The 23,263-nt window shown below is 37.4% G+C and overlaps 1 protein-coding gene across 8 annotated transcripts in view; it reads right to left on the minus strand.

Annotated features, from left to right (window-relative positions):
- Positions 1 to 657: 657 nt before the first annotated feature.
- LOC150079243 (uncharacterized) overlaps positions 658 to 23,263 on the minus strand; it is a 575,463-nt gene continuing 552,857 nt past the window's right edge. For 5 of the 8 annotated variants that reach the window (XM_090383513.1, XM_090383518.1, XM_090383517.1 and 2 more), the window contains 2 exons: positions 13,696 to 13,959; positions 659 to 1,895 (listed from right to left, as the gene is read on the minus strand). In XM_090383513.1, coding sequence (XP_090239639.1) covers positions 1,692 to 1,895; positions 13,696 to 13,959 — 468 coding nt within the window. In that variant the 3' untranslated portion in view covers positions 659 to 1,691. Of the gene's footprint in view, positions 1,896 to 13,695; positions 13,960 to 23,263 lie in introns of all 8 variants that reach the window. The other 3 variants (XM_090383512.1, XM_090383516.1, XM_090383519.1) reach the window with 2 other exon arrangements.

Consider the following 23,263-nt stretch of genomic DNA (forward strand, 5'->3'; position numbering starts at 1 on the left):
TCCAATTTTCTGTAATTAATAATTTTTGCTCTTCTATACATTAATTCTGCTATTATCTGATATATAATTATTTTACAGAGTAACTGAACTTCAGCAGCAAACAGCTAAAATGTGTAGTTATGTTGGCTATAGAGCTATTATACATGTATATATAAATATAAATCCTTTCTCTGAATTTAATAATAATTCTTCTTTCATGATAAATTATGAATAAAGGTCAAAGTTCTTGTTTGCAAAACACTTAAGAACTGTCGCCCAAAACTGCACTGCGAAATTTAAAAATTTCCATGCATTTGAGAAACAGAGTATATATGTTAAAGTAAGCTGTACGTTAGAGTAATAAATATACATATTTAAATTTAGATAACTGGTCTGCTGTGTTATCTCTATGGTGAACTGATAATTAACCATCAAATAGAATAGCAGAGGAAATTTCATTGAAAACTACAAATTATCTTCAGTATCCTTGCAGCCACAAAACACTGAGCCAATTTGACATTTTTTGTGGAATTAAATAGAATGTTATTTTTCTATTAAAAATTTAACCTTTTGATGAAGTTTAAATATAAATAAGATTTTTTCAAATTATGGAAACAATTTATCTTAAAGACATTTAAGATAAGCAGAATCTCTATATCCATTGTTCTTATCACATGAAGACATGATTTCATCTTAAGCTATTTGTAGAAGGCACACCTCATTAAGAAATATTTCACTACATCACAATGCTGAATGCACATTATGATAAGTTGCAGTTGTGGATGCAAGTGAAAATGTGTAATCTTTGTGTATCTAAAATCATAATCAATATAACTGTCCATTCAGAACTGCTTTTATAAAGCCAAACCATGTCATCATCTCCTCTATACATGAATATATGATTTTATTGGTACACAAGCTGATATATCTTGAAGGAACTCAGATTAACAAACAAACCAGAATCCAGCTGTGTAGAGCTGGGAAGATAAGGTAAAAGGGATTGAAGATCTGTCAGCATTATATATACAGGTATAAAATTTATAGTTTCAGAAGTTTTTTTATGGAAAAACTTTGATTCCTTTAAGCACAAATATATGTGCAGATTGCATCCCACCCACCAATACACACTAGAACACAGTTTTACAAAACTAGGGCACCGGTTAAATTATTAATCCCCACACCTCCTCCAGGATTCTTTGTTACAAGTGTGATTCTTGGTTGTTTAGAGCAAGTTCCTTTGTAAAACAAAATTACACAGTTCAGCAGTGATCACAAACAAAAGTTGTACCTGGATTGGGTCTATCAGAAAAAGGTAATCATGCTGCAGGCACTGGGGGTCTATAAAATGACACATCCAAGTATTCCAAGCACTTTCTGACATATTCAGGTATAATCAAGGCTATGCTTTCACTGTCTGACTTGGCAGTAGTAAAATAGCTGGTAGTAGTGGTAGTTCCAACGATACATATTATTATATACCAATATTAATAATGTCCATTATCAACACAATTTGACTATTTTCTTCAAAATCACAACCACAGTGAATTCTTCTTTGATTCAATCTATTTTCTTCATTAATCCGAACTATAGGCAGGTATAGTACATTTTCCCTTCACCTTTAACCACATTTGTCTGCCTCCCCCATTTCCCCAAATATAGAACATACTGATATTTAAAGACAGGCATAAATCTATTGTAATTCTTGACTCTTTTCAAGAGCGATTAACATCATCTTTTAAAGTATTAATTCTTGCACATATCTTGAGGGCAGGACCCAATTTCATGCTCATTGCACTCATCAGATGGTCTTCTTTAAGCAGCAGCAGAGCCTGGCCATCAATCTCTTGGGCATGAAATTCATCAGCATAGTCAGAACAACCAGGAAGAGTACGAATAAATTCTACTACTTCTTGTACCTAGCAGAAAAAAAAAAAAAAAAAAAAAAATGAATAGATATTGACAACTATAAAAAACAATGAACACAACTAGTCTATGATAATTACCTTTAACTGTCAAAAGCTATTTTACAAAAATAATTCCATACTTGTTCTGAATTTCAAAATGAATTAAACTTTATAAATCATTTCTACAATCATAAGTCAAACATTAGCTTCGTTCAAATAGTAACTTAGAACCACATTAAAATTCAGGAATACAAAATTTATAATATTCTTTGCACCTAGTATACCATAATGTAATTTCAATGTTTCAAAAGTTAAGCCCAGTGATTTAGGAACCAGCAGTAAACGACCAAGATAAAATGTAATTAGCATAGTTCTATGTCTGGACTTAAGCAAGCTTATACAGCATCAGCAAAAAAAAAAATCCCATTAAACCTATCCATCCTCTGAGTTTGCTCAAACCATTTAAAGCCTTAAACACCTCAACAGATCACTTCACAGGTGCCTAGTCTCCAGCCACCACAATGTGCAGAACTGAAGCCATCTGGTAAGAGTTCCCCCCCCTCACAAATCTCACTGCCCTTCTCTGTACCCATTCCAGAAGCTCTACATCCTTCCTAAAATGAGACCTTCAGACCTGTATGCAATGCTCAAGATGTGGCCTGACCATTATCGTGTACAATGGGATAATCACTTTCTTATCCTGCTACCAAAATTCCTATATATCACGGACAAAACCCCTTGAGCTGTCTTGGCAAACTGTCTGCACTGCTCAGAGAACTTCATATCAGACTTTTCATTTTCCACTACCCCGAGTGTAGTACCACACTGGTGATATGTTATTCTGGGATTACTGCTACTCATATGCAGTACCTTGCATTTGTCAACGTTAAACTTCAATTGCCATTTCTCAGCTCAACTGTAATTTTTCTAGATCTTGTTGCAGCAGCATATCTTCATTACTGTTGTTGTTAACAACCCTGACAACCTTTATATCATCTGCAAACTTAGACATTAAGCTTGATATACCCTCATCAATATCATTAATAAATAAAGAAAAACAATGATGGACACAGTAACAAATCCTGTGGGAGTAATGTTGTTGACCACTCTGTCTTCTTCCACTGAACCATCCATTTATCCACAACAGCAACCTTCTTTTAATGGTGTACTGCTCCAATTTGTACTGCAGTCTCTTATGTGCAGTATCAAAAGTTTTACTTAAATCTAGGTATATAATATCAAAATAATTTTTTGCATCCAGTTTATTTGTCACTGCATCATAGTACCCAATCAAACTGGTCAGACAAGATCTTGCCTTAACAAACCCATGCTGTAATTGAAGTATAACTACAGCCTAGTCTAGATGATCATGCATTACTTCTTTAACCAGCGCCTCCGTAGCCAGGTGGGAAGGAACAGCAGTGCATAGCACACGCTTCTTGATTAGACCGGGGTTCAAGCCTGTCACCACCAAATACGGAGGATGCGGAAAGGTCAGGAAATGACCACCGCATATCCCGGAGCAATATGGCCTTAGTTGCTAATGCGCCTAAAAAAAAAAAAAAAAAACCAAATAACAAATAACTTCTTTAACCACTGACTCCATTATTTTCCCCGGAACAGAAGTTAGGCTAACAGGTCTGTAGTTACCTAGGCCACCCTTTAGTATATGATGCAAGAAAGCTAGCTTATAAAGCATCAGCCAGTAAGGAAGAAGGGAGAGAGAGAGAGAGAGAGAGAGAGAAAAAAAAAAAAAAAACCCTTCCCACACCACCTATCCATCCTTTCCAATAATTAGTCTAAGTCCTTGAATTTATTCAAACTCTCCACTTTTGTATATTTATCAATGATATTGATGAAAGTATATCAGGCTTAGTGTCGAAGTTTGCAGATGATACAAAGGTTGGCAGGGTTGTTAATCACAGTAATGGCAGTGTGCTACTGCAACATGATCTAGATAATTTGGGCAGATGGGCTATGAAGTGGCAACTGAAGTTTAACCTTGACAAATGCAAAGTACTGCATATGGGTAGAAGTAACCCCAGAGAAACATACCAACTGTGTGGTACTACACTTAAGGTGGTAGAAAACGAAAAAGACCTGGGAGTAATTGTGCAGTCAGATATGAAGTTTTCTGAGCAATGCAGACAGGCTGCCAGGGCAGGTCATGGGGTTTTGTCAATGATATATAGGAATTTTGCTAGCAGGGAAAAGGAGGTGATTGTCCCTCTGTATAAGGCAATGGTCAGGCCACGCCCTGAGTACTGCGTACAGGTCTGGAGGCCTCATTTTAGGAAGGATGTCGATTTGCTTGAGCATGTACAGAGAAGAGCAACAAGATTGGTGAGGGCAATGAAGGGATCCTCTTACCAAGAGAGACTTAAGTTCTGCAAATTGCAGTGGCTGGAGACTAGGCACCTGCACGGTGATCTGATTGAGGTATATAAGGCCTTGAATGGGTTGTGCACACTGAATTCTGATGGGATCCTTCCACTTGTTCAGATTACGAACCTAAGGGGGTATAAATTCAAATTAAGAAAAGACAGATGTAGAATAGATGTGTGGAAATTTGCCTTTAGCCAGTGGGTGGTTAATTGCTGGAACAAACTTCCATCTGTCGTGGAAGTTGATAGATTGAATAAATTTAAGGAGGAACTGGACAGGCATTTGGAGGGAATGGTGCGATTTTTTTTCTTTTTTCGGCTGATGCTGCATAAGCTCATACACTTGCTTTCTTGCATAACATGCCACTACTACTACTACTTCCACAACAACAAATGGAAGTTTGTTCCTATAATCAACCACCCTGTAGCTGAAAGCAAATCTCTGCAAATTTATCCTGTAACCATCCTTCCTCAATTTGAATTTATTCTCCTTCATGTGTGTAGTCTGAACAAGAAGAAGAATACCATCAGCATTGAGCTTGCCTAATCCATTCAAACCTTAAACACCTTAATCAGATCACCTTGCAGGTGCCTAGTTTCCAGACACTACAACTTGCAGCCTTTCTTGGTAAAAATCACTCTTTCATTCTCTTCACCAATCTCACTGTCATTCTCTGTAGCTATTCTGGAGGACATACATCCTTCCTAAATTGATGTCCCGAAACCTGTACGCCTATGATGCTCTAATAATTATGGCTAATAGTTTGCTTACTTCCTTTGCTGCCTCCCTTAATATAACTGGATAGATCCCACCCATCTTAGGTGCCTTTCTTACATTTAACTTCAGCAATTTCTCTTACACTTTCCTTTCAGTTATTACAAAATCATTTAGTTAGTTCCCTGGTAGAGTTTGATAAACTTCTGGCATCCACTCCCCTAACTTCCTTATGTGTGAATGTAGATGCACAATACCTATTCTGCCTGTCAATAACTTCAGCAGATTCATCAACAGTTAAGCCCTTGACATCAAGTGAACCAATGTGATTCAATCCCTTCCTTCTGCATTAATAAAAGTAAAGAAGTCTTTCCTGCTTTTCTTTGCCAGAGATTTCTCATAATCTGCCTTGGATTGCTTGATCTCCTTTGTGACAACTTGATTGCAGACTAGTTTATATCTACCATAGGCTTCAGTATCACCTGATAATTTATATCCATCTTCTCTGCCATGTGTCTCAAAATTTCACCTGACATCCATTTAGGTCTAAGCCTTGAATAATATTTCTTAGGTGGTATGAAAAGCTTAGTAGCTTCTTTGATTGTTTCCCTGAATGCTTCTCATTTAGAATTTGCTGATGGAACATTATCAGATGGTCCCACAGTAGAGAATTTAACAACTATCTGTGGTGCCTCCATAACCAGGTGGGCAGGAGCAGCAGTGCGTAGCACACACTTCTTGATTAGACAGGGGTTCGAGCCCATGACCACCAAATATGGAGGATGTGGAAAGTTCAGGGAATGACCACTGCATATCCCAGGAGCAATATGGCCTTAGTTGCTAATGCTCCTAAAAACCAAATAACAAACAAACAACAACTATCTGAGACCACCGTAGTCTCCTTTATGAAAGCAAAATCCATTCCTTTTACCCTTGACGTTAGTTCCTTAAGTAAATCTCAGCCCATCTATCTGACCATTTAGTGGTTCTTTTACCAACAATTCTTTATGCATGAAGAATCACTGCTGGTAACCAGATCAAGAGTATTGCTCTCTTGTTGCCTCTCTAACATGATGACCAACCTAAAAGTTCCAGTCAATATCTGGAAAGTTAAAATCAGCCATTATAAGACATTCTGATTTACTGGCCCACTGTATTTCTCTGTACAACTCTTCACTGTACTCATCACAGTCATTCAGCCTATAACACAAAAAACTAAAACTGACACAATATTGCACTGGCCACCCATGTCAATTGGATGCACTGCTTTAGATTTTATGTGCTTAACTAAAGTATAACTTCCCCTCCCATCCTGTCTGTCCTTTCCGTATACCTTGTACTCACCATATTCAAATTCTGCATCCCTTATATCTAAGTGACACCATGTCTCTGACATCCCTACAATGTCTGCGTTTGATGACTTGACAAACACTTTAAATTCATAAAATTTATTTACTATGCTCCTAGCATTGGTGTACATGGAAGTATAATTGAACCTGTTCTTACTCTTAGTTACCTTAACACAGGCCATGTATTTCCTTGTTCCATGATGACCCACAGCAGGTTGAAATTCCAGTACCTTGCTTTTTGGGCTGCTGCATGTTCCAATAGAAGCAGTGCAAGAATCACTTTCACTTCTGCCTGTGACTATTGTTAATCTATTAGTCTAGTATCCCCCCAAGGTAGCAGTTTTCCGACCCACCTAACACTGCATCAATAGCATCAGCAATATTCTTGCATACATTTATTTAAGTGTATCCCATCCCTGTATAAGCAGTCTCTCCTGTTTAAAAGCACAGACCCACGCTGAGAAAAGTTATACCCAATGAGTCTTGCACAGTCTCTTCAGGGCTGAAATGACTGACAAGGTTCTCATCAAGGTTCTCCCTCCTACTGTGTCTGGGCAGAATTGCAGACATTTTCAAATTTAATCCTAACTCGTGACTTTTTCCAATGTTGCCCTGTACTAAGTAAGTCACTGACCTCCTACTCCTAATATCATCAGTGCCAATGTGTATAACAACATCACTTTTGTACCCTTAAAAGATATCTGTTCTACAATATCATCTACCTTTGCCTCTGGAAGACATACATCGATGAGCCAAAACATGACCAGCGAGTTGTTATGCAAATCAAAGCAACTGCAGGTGAACTATGGCACGTGCACAGTCAGGACACGGTATAAAAAGCACCTGATACTGAGCTCCGTTAATCAGTGTTACTCTTGTTATTCAGATGGGAAAGGCAGTGGACTTAAGTGAGTTTGACAAAAGCCAAATCGTAATGGCCAGACGACTGGGTCAGAGTATATCCGAAACTGCATGGCTGGTGGGATGCTCACGGTCAGAGGTGACCGTGAGCATCCCACCAGCCTAAAGTGGTCTGAGGAGGGAGAACCCTCCTACCTAAAGTGGTCTGAGGAGGGAGAACCCACGAACTACTGGTGAGGTATTGGATGACCACGGCTCATCGATGCTCGAGGTGAGCAAAGGCTCTCCCAGATGGTACGTGGCAACAAAAGGGCCACTGTGGCACAACTCATCGGTAATTAAAATGCTGGTGACGGGAGTAATGTGTCACAACACAGTACATCGAACCCCGCTGGAAATGGGCCTGCTCAGTGCCCATGCTAACCACAGTTCACAGGCAACAGCGCCTACAATGGGCATATGAGCATCGAAACTGGACCTTGAGTGATTGGAAGAAGGTTGTCTGGTCCGACAAATCATGTTTCCTGTTGCACCACACGGATGGCCGGGTATGTGTGCGTCGTTTACCTGGGGAAGTGATGGCGCCTGGATGCAGTGTGGAACGAAAACAAGCCGGCGGCAGCGGTGTCATGCTTTGGGCGATGTTCTGCTGGGATACCCTGTGTGTGGGTCCAGTCATCCATGTGCCGGGCACTCTGACATCTACCACCTATCTAAACATCACTGCTGACCAGGTACACCCTTTCGTGGCAATGGTCTTGCCCTCTGGAGGTGCCGTCTTTCAGCAGGATAATGCCCACACTGCCCGGATTGTTTGAGACTGGTTCGCGGAACATGAGGAAGACTTCCAGGTATTGCCCTGGCCTCCAAATTTCCCAGACCTCAATCCCATCAAGCATCTGTGGTTTGTGTTGGAACAGCAACTCCGATCTGCTGTGTCTCAACCACGGACCTTACAAGAGTTAAAGAATCTGCTGGTTACGTGCTGGTACCAGATACCACAAGACACATTTAGAAATCTTGTAGCGTCCATGCCTTGCTGGGTATGAGCTGTTTTGGCTGCACGTGGAGGACCAACATCATATTAGGTAGGTGATCATAATGTTTTGGCTCATTAGTGTATACTGGTGTACTCTGATTACTCTCATTAACTACCCTACCGTACCCACCATTGTATCATCAGCAACCTTAAGACATCACATATGAAATACAGTACCTATATTACACTAGCCAACACGATTTTTATCTCCAAGAACTTAAATACTGCTTTTAACCAATTTTTATGTGTAGATTTCGAAAATTACCATGATAGTTTCACATCACGTCACAGTTATTAAATATATAGGGAGTTATGTTTTACCAAAATATGCCAATTTCACATAATCTAGCCAGTAATGTATGACATACTAAAGTCTGCCATAATAAGCCATTCTGATTTTTTTGCCCATTCTCTTTTTTTTTCTGTAAAGATGTTCATTATACTCATCACTTTTTTTTTTTTTTTTTTTTTTTGGTAGTTGTTGGCGCATCGGCTTCTGTGGCCATATTGCACCTCCCAAGGTTTTTGAGTTACTTTGATCCAAGCCCGAGGCGGGAATCGAACCCGCGACCTTTGGGTTGCCAGGCAGGTACTTTACCCACTCGGCTAGCCCGGTCGGCATACTCATCACAGTAGTGTGTCTATGATATACTGATTAAATATTAGTCTACTCGATATGCTTGGCAATTAAAAGCATTACTCCTCCTTTGTCAAGTCTCTCCCTGCTGTATACACTATTTGCCATATTCAAATTCTGCATTCAGTATATCAGGATGACACTATGTTTCTGATATTCCATTAATGTCAGCATTTTTTTTAACTTAACCAGTACCTGAAATTCATAAAATTTATTAACACATTTATAACACTGGTGCAAATACATGAGGGTCTGCCTTTTTACATTCATTGTAACTCCAACACATCCCATGTAGTTGCTTATACTGGTACTTTCTCTAGGAATTTTACTTTCTATTTTAGCCTCCCATTTTAAAATATTGCTCCATTGGTACAGTGTTCCATCATTAGAAGGCTTTCTCTCCTGAAGCTTCATACAAGAACTTTCAGGTAAGTGAAGCTTTACTTTGACACATATTATCAGATAATTGTGTATATCTATTACCTTGGCTCCCCTAATTAGTAGTTTCTCTGAACCCTTGCAGCTTAATGATACTGGCAAGCATTGTTCCTTCTGCCTGTAAGTGCAAGCCATGCGGATATAAAAATTTTCTCCTAAAAGTCTTCCAGAGTCCCTCAAGCCTTGAGTTAATGTACAATGCTTTCAGCATATAGTCCCTCCTATCACGTTTGGGAAAAATTGCAGACACTCTCCTAACTTGTGGCATTTTTTCAGTATGGGTCTATATTTATTCAACAAATCAATATATGCAATTAATGTTGCTAGTTCCCATATGAAGAATAACAATGCTCTCTTGACAGTAAAGTCATCTAATAAAACTGTCTTTTTGAACCAAAGATCACTAGATACTTGAATTAGTGATGAGTTCCCGGTTTTATTGATCTGTAGGTCATCCACTTGCTTTTTTGGTTTGCTCAATTTTGTCTAGCAGTGCCAGGCAATTCTAGACAAAATTGAAAGTCTAACAACAGTGTACCAATCTAAAATTAAAACCTGTGCCAGGTTTTAATTTTAGATTGGTACACTCCTTACACATGGCACATAAAAAAGAAAATCACAAGTTGAACTAGGATTGCCTAGTTACTAGTAAGTAGACTGACCTCGGAATACATGCTGCAGGCTGTACAAGTGATTAACTCATAATGCACAAGAGAATTGCACTCAGCCATTCTCAGCTGAGTCATATCTTCTTACAAAATAAAAAAAAAAGGAAATGCCTTACAAGGATTGACTTTACAAGGTAAGAAACTTAATTTACAAAATATTTAAGAAAATAGCTTCACAAAATTTCAGACATTAACTTTACAATATTACAGAAATTAAAAAAAAATAATCTGCTACTTACATCTTAATCTAAACCTAAGGCACAAGTCTACTCTCTGCGACTGTCAACTTAACAATGAGATATGTTATGGAGTTTGGTTCACAGTGGAAAACATGCCACTCCTCAAAGTTAGGGTAGTTTCCCACAGTCATATATAATTACAAACTATCATAAGATTATCATATAAATATAACAGCCAAAGCAACAGCACTCAACAAATACTTTGGAGTAATTTATTTATGTTATTTTATTTTATTTTTATGAATGTTTGGAATACATCCTAATAACACTAATTCTATAAGTTATTTAAAATATGAAGTTTTAATATTCCTATATCTGGAGAATGTGTTGTGGTGTTGGCTTATAGTGCATCAGCATCTTAGGACATATTGCACTAGTGTTATGCACTTGAGCATTCTCTAGAGTAGTGGTTCCCAATCTTTTGTCACTTAAGTCGCACTTTAAGTTAAAAGACAAAAATTAACGGCACACCGAAATGGTAATTGCCATTGAACTCAATGGATTTTTTCCTAATCTTGCAGCAAACTTGAAAAGGGTCGTGGCACACCAGTTGGGAATCACTGCTCTAGAGTACCTTATTACTATTGGAAGTACCATGCTAAGCAAATATTTCAGAAATCCTTAGTATAATCTCATCCTACTCCCATAGAGCAGTGATCAGCCTGTAGATTGTCCATGAAGGTTTTTCACATGCTGACAGAAAGATAGTAAAATTGCTTTTTTACAGACAGAAGAAATATATTTCTAGAAGTTACTTGTTAAAAGTGATCACTTTATTGGTGTAAATGTGCATTTTTTGTATTATTTGTTCTAAAAATAAATTAACTGATCACATACAAAATACAACAGCAATGAAAAGTGGACAAAATATCACTCATTCAAACACTGAACTTCCAAATCTTAAACTTTCTGAAATTAAGCAGTTTGATGCTAACATCATTTCTAGAGCTGAGAGCATATTTTTTTGTTCCCAGAAAGGAACACAAAATGAAATTTATAAAACCAAAATTACAGTATTTTCTGGGGGAACCCAGCACTTAACTACCATTTAATCTCCACTAGGACTAAATGTGTATATAACCAGCCTTTGTTGTTTCAGACTTTTTGTAAAATTTGTACATCCACTCTTCTCACTGATACATAATGCAAAATAAATAATACTGTTTTTTTTTTTTTACTTTTGATATATTTTACTTTTATTCTGTGAGTTAACACTTTTTTTTTATGTTTATTATGTGCAACACTGATAATGAATAGGCTTATTCAAGACTGTTCCTATCATTCAAGACGTGCTTTGTCCCTCCATTTTCTTTCTGAACATTCTCTTATTACTGTAGGTTTATAGTTTAATGTTTGTTGTGGAAGTCTATTGTCATTCATCCCTTTGATATGTTTCAGTGAGTTTTTCTTGTAGTGTTCTATTTCAGAAATTACACAGCGTGGCAATTGGAAAATGAGGCTGATGTTATGTGTGAGTGCTGGTGCTGCCATCTTCTAAATGAACACAAAATGAAAGTGATTGTTCACAATCACTTTCATTTTGTGTTCATTTTCATTTCACAATCACTTTCACTGTTCGCTCAAGCACCACAGTCAAGGTAAGTGGAAGTTGCACTCATTTTAGAACACGTGAGCTGAACTGCACGTCTCTCCTGTGCCTGTGTTGTGGAGGGACTGAAACAAAGAGCAAACATCAAGTTCTGTTTTCAGCTGGGGGCAAAAGTGCCACAGAAATGTTTCAAACGATGAAGAAGCGTATGGAGAGAATTGTTTGTCTCATTCATTTGTGTTTGAGTGGCATAAACATTTCACCCATGGAAGAGAATTGATGGAAGATAACAAACATCTGGGCCCCCAGCAAAAACGTTTTGAACATCAGAGTTGATTGAAAAGGTGTGGGAAATCATTACCAATGACTGATGTGCAATGTTCCGAATGATTTCAGAATATCTGTGCATTAATAAGGAAACCATTTGACAAATAATAAACAGTACACCAGTCACACCTTACAATAGTTATTCCAGTCACTTTGTGAACATTGCATACAGTATGTGGATGCGGGAGGAAGTTACTTTGGATAAATCAAGTTAGTTTACTCGTATATGGAATCATTTTTTCTAGCATCAGTCTCATTTTCCAAATGCCACACTGTGTATGTTGGTTACATTTACTTTTTCTCTAATATTGGTGTTTTTCTTTCAATGAAGTCTTGTGAATTCCATAAGAGATCATAGGAATCTCCATCAATCACTTTTTTTTTTTAAGTTCCAGTTTTCACTTCCATATTTGAGAGCTGTCTTTGATGTAATATAGCATAGTCTTAGCTGAGTTTCTCTATAGACATTTGTTTTCTAAAATTTTTTCTGATTTTTTTCATATATTATAAGCTTGAATTTTGAAATCTATATCACTGTTGTAATATGAGAGTAATATTAATAATCATTGTTTTTATCTTTAAATAAATGAATTTTTATAATTTGAAACTGGAAATGTTCTTCAATTTTTTTTAAAATTTTTTTATTTATTATTTTTTAGTATTAGCAAAGACAAGTTGATACAACAGAGGTAGGCTTATTTAGAGTCAGCCTTAAAGAGTCATCTAGTTCAATTCATGTCCAACCTTCTTTAAATTTACATAAGATCTCTAGTACTATAACTTTAAGTGGTAATTTATTCCAACAATTAAACTTAATGGCAGGAATGCCAAAAAAGTCACACAAGCAATGTTTTTGGAAGAAAGGAAAAAAAGACAAGAAATAAGTTTAAAATGCTGCACTTTATATTTCTATTCTTATTCTGGTGCCATATCAAAAAAGACAAAATGACCACCACCACCACCACCACCATCATCATTTATATCTGTTATACCCAGTGAGTGTAACAGGTATGGATGATCACTATGGCAGTAAAAATCAGCTTTCTTTCAGCTTTTAAACCATCAGATTTCTATTCATTATTTTCTTCCATGCTATCCTGTTAGAATTTTAGCCCTAGCTGAAGTAAGCCTTTTTACTAACAAACTTACCTGGTACCATGAATGCATTCTTCCTCTTCGTCTGCCTCTGGGCCTAATGCTTTTAATTTTACATGTTTTGCTAATCTTTGTGCTTTCATCCTTCTTCATGCCATTACCATCTTACATTTTCTTTACTTACCATTTTCATTTGTTACTCCAAGATTTTTTTGTTATTTCTTCATATGTAATATTTCTTTCCACTGTTATCATTAAACAATAGCAATGGAAATAACAGCAAGAACAAATAATATCTTCAATATATCAACTACATTCTCATCTACTACCTATAAACCTTATTAGACTGTAATAGTCAGTGTAATATTTAAAGAACAAATTATTAACCAGTGTCAAAAAAAAAAACAAAGAAAGAAAAAAAAAATACTGAGATGAAAACTAAATGTTGAAGATTACAATCAAAGGTCCTCAAATACAATTAATAAGTAATAAAACAAAAACTAGTACATACTGTCCATTTCAAAGGATTTTTATTGCTAATGGGAGGAACTGCTTCTGGTACTTCTACTTCCATCTCTTCCTTTTGACTAGGAGGAGTAGTAGGTGACATGGAGCTCTCTGGACCCGAAGGAGTATCTGTAGTTTCTTCTTGCTGTTCCATGTTTTCTTCCATTTTCACAGATGCTTCAATTTCCCCCATGCCATCAGTCTGAGACTGCATTTCTTCAGGCTGCTGCTGCTGTTGTTGTTGTTGCTGATTTAATTCTTGATTTTGCTTTGAGGTAAAAAAAACACAAAAATAATTAATCATACACTATTTAAAACAGGTTACTTTTTAAAAATTAATAGTACATTAGTTTTAATAAGTATAAAAAAGATTTATGCATTAAAAACAAAAAAATGTGAACAATCTGGATGAGCAAAAAAAACCATCAGTGATATTATTCAGCAACCTAAGCAAGAGAAAACTTTGGCAATATGTTAGGAATTCATACACTAAATAAAGAAAGCTCCCGAAATGTATTTATAAAATAAATTAGACTCACCCTGGGTCTTATTTGCCACCGTCACCTTCAAAGTAGTCCCCCTGAGAGCGTAAACACTAATCCCAGCACTTCTCCCATGATTTGAATACGTCCTGAAAGTCCATCGTCATAGTGTTCAGCACAGCTTGTGATTCAGTTTGGATATCCTCTATGCTGTCAAATCTTCAACCACTCAGCTTGATTTTCTTTCTTGGGAAGAGGAAGAAGTTGCAGGGGGCTAAGTCTGAAAAATAAGGGGTGGGGGGGGGGACAATTGTCATGTTGGATACCAAAAACTGTGTCAGAGCAAGAGATGTGTGGGCCAGCACATTGTCATGATGAAGGACCCAGTTCTTTGTACGCCACTTTTCTGGATGTTTCCTCCTGAAGGCTTCCCTTAACCGCCTCAGGATGTCGCAGTAGAACTTTGTATTGATGGTTTTGGCCAGGAGGGACAAATTCTTCATGGATAATCCTGTCAGTGTCCAAAAAACAGATCAGCATGGACTTCACATTGCTCCTCACTTGTCAGGCTTTCTTTGGTCGGGAAGAAGATGGGCTATTCCACTGGGATGATTGTTGCTTGGTTTCTGGGTCATACCCATATACCCAACTCTTGTCACCAGTGACGACCGTAGAAAGGAAGTTCTGACCCATCTCTGCTAACTTCCATGTGATGCTGCTTTCGGTCTTCACTCAATAACCATGGCACGAATTTGGCCATAATCCTTCTCATGTTTAACTTGTCTGACAAAACCAGCCGACACATGCCGTATGACAGTCCTACAATGCTACAAATGTCATGGATGGTCTGCCTGCGGTCTTCACGGATTGCCGCCTGAACTGTTGCAACATGTTCGCAACAGATGGTGCTCGATGATGGACACCTAGAGCGATTGTCGTCACCAACCGACATTTGACCGTTTTTAAAACAGTTAAACCATTTGTAAGTCTGTGTCTGGCCTAAAGCATTGTCACCAAAAGCTTGTTTCAACTTCTTATGTGTTTCTGCTGCTGTATCGTTAAGAAGGAAACAAAACTTGATGCAATCACGTTGCTCTCTCACAGCAGCCATCGTAACAATCGCAAACTATGCGAAACACACTACAAAAGAACTGCACATTAATATTCAATGACTCTATCCAGTCTGATGCCATGTGGCACACTGATTCACAAAGGATGCATGCAGTGTTACCCAGCACCACAAGTCTGTACTAGCCATAGTTCCCACACAACATTCAAATTTCAGGAACTTGTGGGTAGCACCTCATATACTGTGGATAACAAAATTTTTAAAATTAAAATTATAATATTTTTGTGATTACATAACTATATATATAAAGCAGTCTGTGCATCACAAATTAATTTAATCAATATATCATTTATATCTCACCCTGTCAGCTCAACAATCTAATATAAAAGACATATAAAAATTAAGTTTGTGGTCTTTAAATTTTGATTTGATTATGATAATCATTTGACAAGCACTGTAATAAATAAAAATTAAAAAAAAAAAAATAATAATTTTTTTTTACCATTGACGAAAACTGTAAGAGAAACATGAAATATTTAAATAAGCATGGTGAAAGGTAATTATGATGAAATGTAATTTAAATTCAAAAACCATTAATAATATGAAGACGATTCCAAGCCCGAAAGACCATTTTTCACACTATGAGATGATTTTTTTTTTATAACTCAGACTGGAAATAATTAGTTTAGCAATTGACAACTATGGTAGTTGTGCCAAAGGTGGATGCAGAAGATGATTTCGAATGATATATGATATGATTTCATTTAATTAATCCAATAAGCAGGGTACCATAAATCATGGTTTAGCATAACTAATAATACCTTTTAAAAAATACTTTTAAAAGGTATTATTAATACCTTTTAATAATACCCTTTAAAGTATTATAATACCTTTAAAAAAAGTTTTCGCATTGTTTCTCTATTAAAAATTCAAGTACTTCCATTAAATTGGTATCAAAATTGCCTCTGAGTTTTTGTATGCCAAAATATGGGTTAACAAATAAAATAAAAATCATGTTCAATAATGTATATATATTAATTAGATATATTATTATTCACTATTTAGATGGAATAGTCATGGATTTTTAGTTTGTTCCAGCATGCAGTATTTAAAGAAATTTTATAGAAATATCTTATATTTTTGTTCCATCCTCCTCTCTTGTTTTTAATTTTTTTCAACTTTAAATTATTCTGTATGATGAATATCTTTTACAAAAAGTTTTTCTCATAGTTTCTATATTAAAAATTCAAGAACTCTCCACTAAATCTGTCAAATCATTCCCACGTGTCTCTGATTTTCTACATGCTAGAGTTTGGATTAATGAATAACAACAACAAAAAAAGTTAAATAATGTACAAAGATAGCAGCAAAACTAATGCCTCAGAATTTTTTTCTTAGATACCACTGCAGATGTAGCAGTTTAAACTGTACATTGTGTATGTTATGTTTTTTGCAACTGGGTAACTAGTTTTCTCTCTGACCTGAGAGTGATGGTAGATGGCTCCCTGTCTTCTAACTTTTCCACTAATGTTGGTGTTTTCCAAGGTTCAGTTCTTTCTCCCACTCTTTCTGTATACTAATGACCTTCTTCCAGATAGCATGCTGCATTCCGCCTCCCAGTTTGAGAAACCTTGCCCTGCACAAACAGCTTCATCTTCCCGAATATCCACCACAAATTCATTAAATGCTGATCTTCAGGTAATTCGTCAATGGGTTAAAGATAACTTAGTTAATTACAATTCTTCTAAAACTCAGTCCTCACTTATATCTCACAAAAAGGACTACTTTCCTATGCTTATTTTTGATAACACTCAGATTTCTAGACAAGACCACTTACCTCTATTTGTGATTACCTTGACCTCTAATTCTTCTTAGTGTAAGCACATTACAAATATTGCTTTCTCTGCATCCAAACAACTGGGTTTTCTCTTTCATCCCCAGTGTTACTTTGTTTCTAAACAACTACTTACTCTGTACAACTCTCAAATCTGCCCTAACATGGAATATTGTTCCCAGATCTGGGGTGGTGCACCTAAAACCTCTCTCAGGCTTCTAAACTATTCAAAAGAGGGCAGTCAGGTTAACACTGACTCATCTCTTACAAAGTCTCTCCTCTCTCTCTCTCTCTCATAGATGTTCTGTCTCTGCTGCATGTCTTTTCTATAGATACTTCCATGGACATTTCTTCTGAATTGGCCTCTATATTCCCTCTCTCTCTCTTCTAAGCCAGTCTGAAAACACATGATGCAACCAGTCAGCATCCATATACAGTCCAACTTCAAACTCACAGCACCAACTTTTTTTTTTCTTCCTCATTTATCCCTTTAACTTCTGTTTTCTTGAACAACCTTTCTTTCCATCTATTTCTGAAAATTACAATCTACAGAAATTCAAGTCTAATGTCAACAAGTGTCTTCTCAAGCTTGAAACCACACATGGTGATACAAAATGAAGTTCTAATACCTTTCATGTTTAGGGGTTTGGAGTTTTCATTAAAAAAAAAAAAGTTTAAATTGTATATTATGTACTTCAAGTATTTAACTACTTACATATTCACCACTATCTATTACAATTTCTCCACCACTAAACTAGTGCCTGCATCCTACCCTCTTGTAAAAGTTGCTGTCAGTCTCTGAGAGCCAATTCTTGAGAGGCATCATCATTAGAGATAATCCTTCATACAGCCAAACAGATAAATGTCTGGTTTGTCTGAACTATATGGGATTAGACACTTTTTCAGTGACTCTCCACAATGTGCAGAATTGATCGTGCATCCCAGTTCCAGGAAATGCAAAGTAACTCCTCCCTTTTCCTAAACAAAATACCATGATTTTACCAGCAGATGATTGAGCTTTGTGGCCTTGTGTATTCACAGATGTATACTCAGGTTTCATCTTCAGTAACAATGATGTCAAAAAAGCTGTTAATGATGATCTCATACCACTCCAGAAGGTCAGCACAGGCTTCACTCTGCTCCTTGTGGTCTGGCATTAGCATTTGTGGAGCCCAACTGGCACACAACTTTCTGTCTACCACACATTTCCCAATGCTTAACGTGTCAGTCTTCAGAAATCAATTTATCCACTCTCCTCTCTTTTTCCTTTGTTGCTGCAAGGATGGCCAGAATATGTCATGTCCTCCAAACCGCTACCACCATCATTGACATTTAACCCATTACCTAACTGCACTCCCATTGACTGTCATGTCCCTTTAAATGTTCTTGAAATGCCAGCAGATCTCGATGGGTGTGTAACATTCTCTGTCCATGTAGGACCTTAATGAAATGTTGCTTCTTCAATGTAATCCTCCATTTTTACAGATATTGCAGCCCTGCCACCAAAGGTGTTCAGTGTTGAAACTTATAGATTCTGGAGGTAACATTTAAATTTTTACCTGACACCATTTTACATTTTGTATGTGCCATCACACAAATGAAAAAAAAAATTTGGAGACAGTTTCAGAGCGGCTCTCATATACAAAGGTACAGGGGATCCTCGTTATCCGAGGATAATTGGTTCCAGAAAATTCCACTTAAAACGGGGACCAACTTTCGTAATGTTTATTATTTAAATAAAACTAAATGCAACTAGGCATAATATTTTAAGATTCTATATCTAAATAATATCCGTGTAGATACACCATATCATTGTATCTCATATTGTGCTCATCCTTCATAACGAGTTGCCCACGTATTGCACTACCTTGAATAAGTAATGCTTCACTAATAGAGAAGACTATTGCTACTTATTCTCGGTGGGCACCACCATCCAGACGGCACTGTTTCAACGCTAGTTGGCTTTTCATCGGTGGGTGGGCAGGTACCCTGGTATTGCAAGTGAAACGTTACTTACTCGAGGTAGTGCTATATATGGGCAACTTGTTGTGAAGGATGAGTAGATATGGTGTATCTACACTGATATTATTTTTTATTATAATATGTTACATAATGTAACATATTGGTTAAGTAAGGTTAAGTGTTGTTGTTACTTGGTTTTTAGGAGCATTAGCAACTAAGGCCATATTGCTCTGGGATATGCGGTGGTCATTCCCTGACCTTTCCGCATCCTCTGTATTTTGCAACTGGGTGACGGGCTCGAACCCCGGTCTAATCAAGAAGCGTGTACTACGCACTGCTGCTCCTTCCCACCTGGCTACGGAGGCGCCTCTATGTTATGTGTTGTTGGGGTGACCTGCCAAGAATTTAGAACAAATTACAGAAAATCAATGTAGTATTGGTTTCAACTTACAATATTTTCAACATACACTGGGTTTTGTGGAACAAATTACCACTGGATATTGGGGCCCCATTGTATTTTAATAAGACAATTAAAACAAATATTTTGGTTGTTTTTTTTGTGTTTACATTTGTCTTTTTAACTTTTATCTAGCAAAAATAAAAATATTTACACAATAAAAACACCATAATTTTTTTCCATCTGGAAGGGGTGCAGAAATGCCTCCCCACCCAGGGCACCAATATACACCTCAGGCCAGCCGTGGTTATAATTATAAGGGTTTCTGTCTGGCTACACTGGGGGGGGCATTCTACAACTGTCTTTCCTCAATTTGAATTTATGCCCCCTCAGGTTCGTAATCTGAGCAAGTGGAAGAATCCCATCAGAATTCACCGTGTTCAACCAATTCAAGGTCTTATACACCTCAATCAGATCACCTTGCAGGTGCCTAGTCTCCAGCTGCTGCAAGTTGCAGAACTTAGGCCTTTCTTGGTAAGAGGACCTCTTTGTTCCCCTCACCAATCTTGTTGCCCTTCTCTGTACTCATTCCAGAAGCTCTACATCCTTCCTAAAATGATCCTTCCTCGACCTGTACGCAGTACTCAAGGTATGGCCTGACTATTGCCTTATACAAAGGGATAATCACCTCTTTTTCCCTATTAGCAAAATTCCTGTATATCGTTGATAATATCCCATGATCTGTTCTGGCAGCCTGTCTGCATTCCTCAGAAAACTTATATCTGACTGCACAATTACTCCCAGGGTCTTTCATTTTCTACTACCCTAAGTGTAGTACCACACAGTTCGTATCTTTCTCTGAGGTTACTTCTACTTGTCTATTGTTGTTTCCTAAGGTCTATCTTTCATTGTGTTTTAATTGCTGGGATTGTCAAATTGGTGGAATTGATAATGGCTTGTTTACTGCCTGTTCTAGGTTTGCCTTTCGATTGTAAGTACCAAGCATGACTAATTTGGATAAGGATTCTTTTGGCAAGGTTGTCACATCTGTTTGTTTGTGTGTTTCTTAGTTCTGCAAGGCTTTAACATAAGTAGGTCTATCTTTATGCCATGGTTGGCTTCTTGATATGTCACATTATTTTCTGCTTTATATTGTATTTTCTTTTCTTTTTCCAATGCTTCCATTCCTTAAAGAAAAAACTGTTTTTGGGTTTTCAGCTGTGTAGTCTTGGTGTGTGTGTGTGTGTGTGTGTGTGTGTGTGTGTGTGTGTGTGTGTGTGTGTGTGTGTGTGTGTGTGTGTGTGTGTGTGTGTGTGTGTGTGTGTGTGTGTGTGTGTGTGTGTGTGTCCACATGTAGCATACACTTCCTCTGCATTAAGCTTGGGAATGTCCATACTTTTTGATATTCAATACATTTCATGTGTTGACATGAGGATAACATTCACTTTTGGTGTGGACTGATCACTCCTTACTAAAAGTGTTCCGACTGCCAATCTTTTCACTCAAAAATTTTTAAAAATTTTCAATTCTTGTTGTATTTCTTCTTTGGAGAAATCAAGAAGGTTCCACTCTATGACAACTGTTTTGATGTGTTTAGAGAAGAGGTTACCAAAGTGTTAGGCATGAACCTCTTGGGGGAGCATACTTTTGGGAAGAGAGGTGTTGTTTATATGATCCATCTTTTTTTTAATGAAAAACAAACAAACAACCCAACTAATTCACAGATATGAAACATTTTATTTCAGTTTTTGAGATTAAATGTACTCATGTAGATATTAATTTATTTAATCATGTAGTAGTAGTAGTGGCAAGAGATGCAAGAAAGCACGTGTATGAGCTTATGCAGTATCAGCCAAAAAAAAATCACACCATTCCCTCCAAATGCCTGCCCAGTTCCTCCTTAAATTTATTCAACCTATCAACTTCCACAACGACAGATGGAAATTTATTCCAGCAATTAACCACCCGCTGGCTAAAGGCAAATTTCCGCACATCTATTCTACATCTGCCTTTTCTTAATTTGAATTTATGCCCCCTTAGGTTTGTAATCTGAACAAGTGGAAGGATCCCATCAGAATTCAGCGTGCTCAACCCATTCAAGGCCTTATATACCTCAATCAGATCACCGCGCAGGTGCCTAGTCTCCAGCCACTGCAATTTGCAGAACTTAAGGGCCTCTCTTGGTAAGAGGATCCCTTCATTACCCTCACCAATCTTGTTGCCCTTCTCTGTACACGCTCAAGTAAATCTACATCCTTCCTAAAATGAGGCCTCCAGACCTGTACGCAGTACTCAAGTCGTGGCCTGACCATTGCCTTATACAGAGGGATAATCACCTCCTTTTCCCTGCTAGCAAAATTCCTATATATCATTGACAAAACCCCATGACCTGGCCTGGCAGCCTGTCTGCATTGCTCAGAAAACTTCATATCTGCCTGCACAATTACTCCCAGGTCTTTTTCATTTTCTACCACCTTAAGTGTAGTACCACACAGTTGGTACGTTTCTCTGGGGTTACTTCTACCCATATGCAGTACCCTGCATTTGTCAAGGTTAAACTTCAGTTGCCACTTCTTAGCCCATCTGCCCAAATTATCTAGATCCTGTTGCAGTAGCACACTGCCATTACTATCATTAACAACACTGCCAACCTTTGTATCATCTGCAAACTTCGACACAATAAGCCTGATACAGCTTCATCAATATCATTGATAAATATACAAAACAACAGTGGACCCAACACTGAATCCTGCGGGACTCCACTAATACCATTAGTCCACAAAGAGCAGCACCCATTGATTACCACCCTCTGTCTTCTCCCACTTAACCATCCTTTTATCCATTGTAGCAACTTACCCTTAATACCATTCTGCTCCAATTTGTACAATAGTCTTTCATGCGCAACAGTGTCAAAAGCTTTCCTGAAATCCAAATAGATGATATTAAAATTATTTTTTCCATCCAGTTCCTTTGTAACCACATCATAAAATCCTATCATATTTGTGAGACAAGACTTTCCCTTAACAAACCCATGCTGTGTCTGAATTATTGCTGCAGTCTTGTCTAGATGATCCTGCAATGCATCTTTAACCAGTGACTCCATTATTTTACCCAGAACAGAAGTTAAACTAACTGGTCTGTAATTACTCGTGTCACCCTTCGATCCCCCTTTGTGAATTGGGGATACATTTGCACATCTCCAGTCTGTGGGAACCTCCCCTGAGTCCAAGGATACTCTCATAATTATGGCCAAGGGTTTGCTTAGTTGCTTTGCCGCCTCCTTTAATATAACTGGATAGATCCCATCCACCCCAGGTGCTTTTCTTATTTTTAACTTCAACAATTTCTCCTCCACTTTGCTCTCAATTATTACAAAATCATTAAGTATCCTGCTACAATTTGATAACCTTCTGCCATTTCCAAACCTTAATAACTCCTTGTGTGTGAATGTAGATGCAAAATACTCATTCAGTTTGTTTGCTATCTGGGCAGGATCATCAACAGTCAATCCATCGATATCAAGTGGACCAATCAGATTCCACCCCTTCCTTTTAGAGTTTATATAAGTAAAGAAATCCTTGCTGTTTTTCTTAGCATCTTTTGCCAAGGATTTCTCGTAATCTGCCTTCGCCTGCTTAACCTCCTTTGTGACCTGATTACAGACTAGCTTATATCTGCCATAGGCTTCTGAGTCACTTGATAATTTATATAACATCCCATGCATTTTTCTTCTCTGTTACGAGTCTCATTAGTTCATTTGATAACCGTTTAAGCCTAAACCTTGAACAATATTTCCTAATAGGTATGAAACTTTTAGTAGCTTCCACG

The sequence above is a fragment of the Mastigoproctus giganteus genome, chromosome 10 (assembly GCF_048544385.1).
Source record: "Mastigoproctus giganteus isolate SK-2022 chromosome 10, ASM4854438v1, whole genome shotgun sequence".
NCBI classification, from domain to species: Eukaryota; Metazoa; Arthropoda; class Arachnida; order Uropygi; family Thelyphonidae; genus Mastigoproctus; species Mastigoproctus giganteus.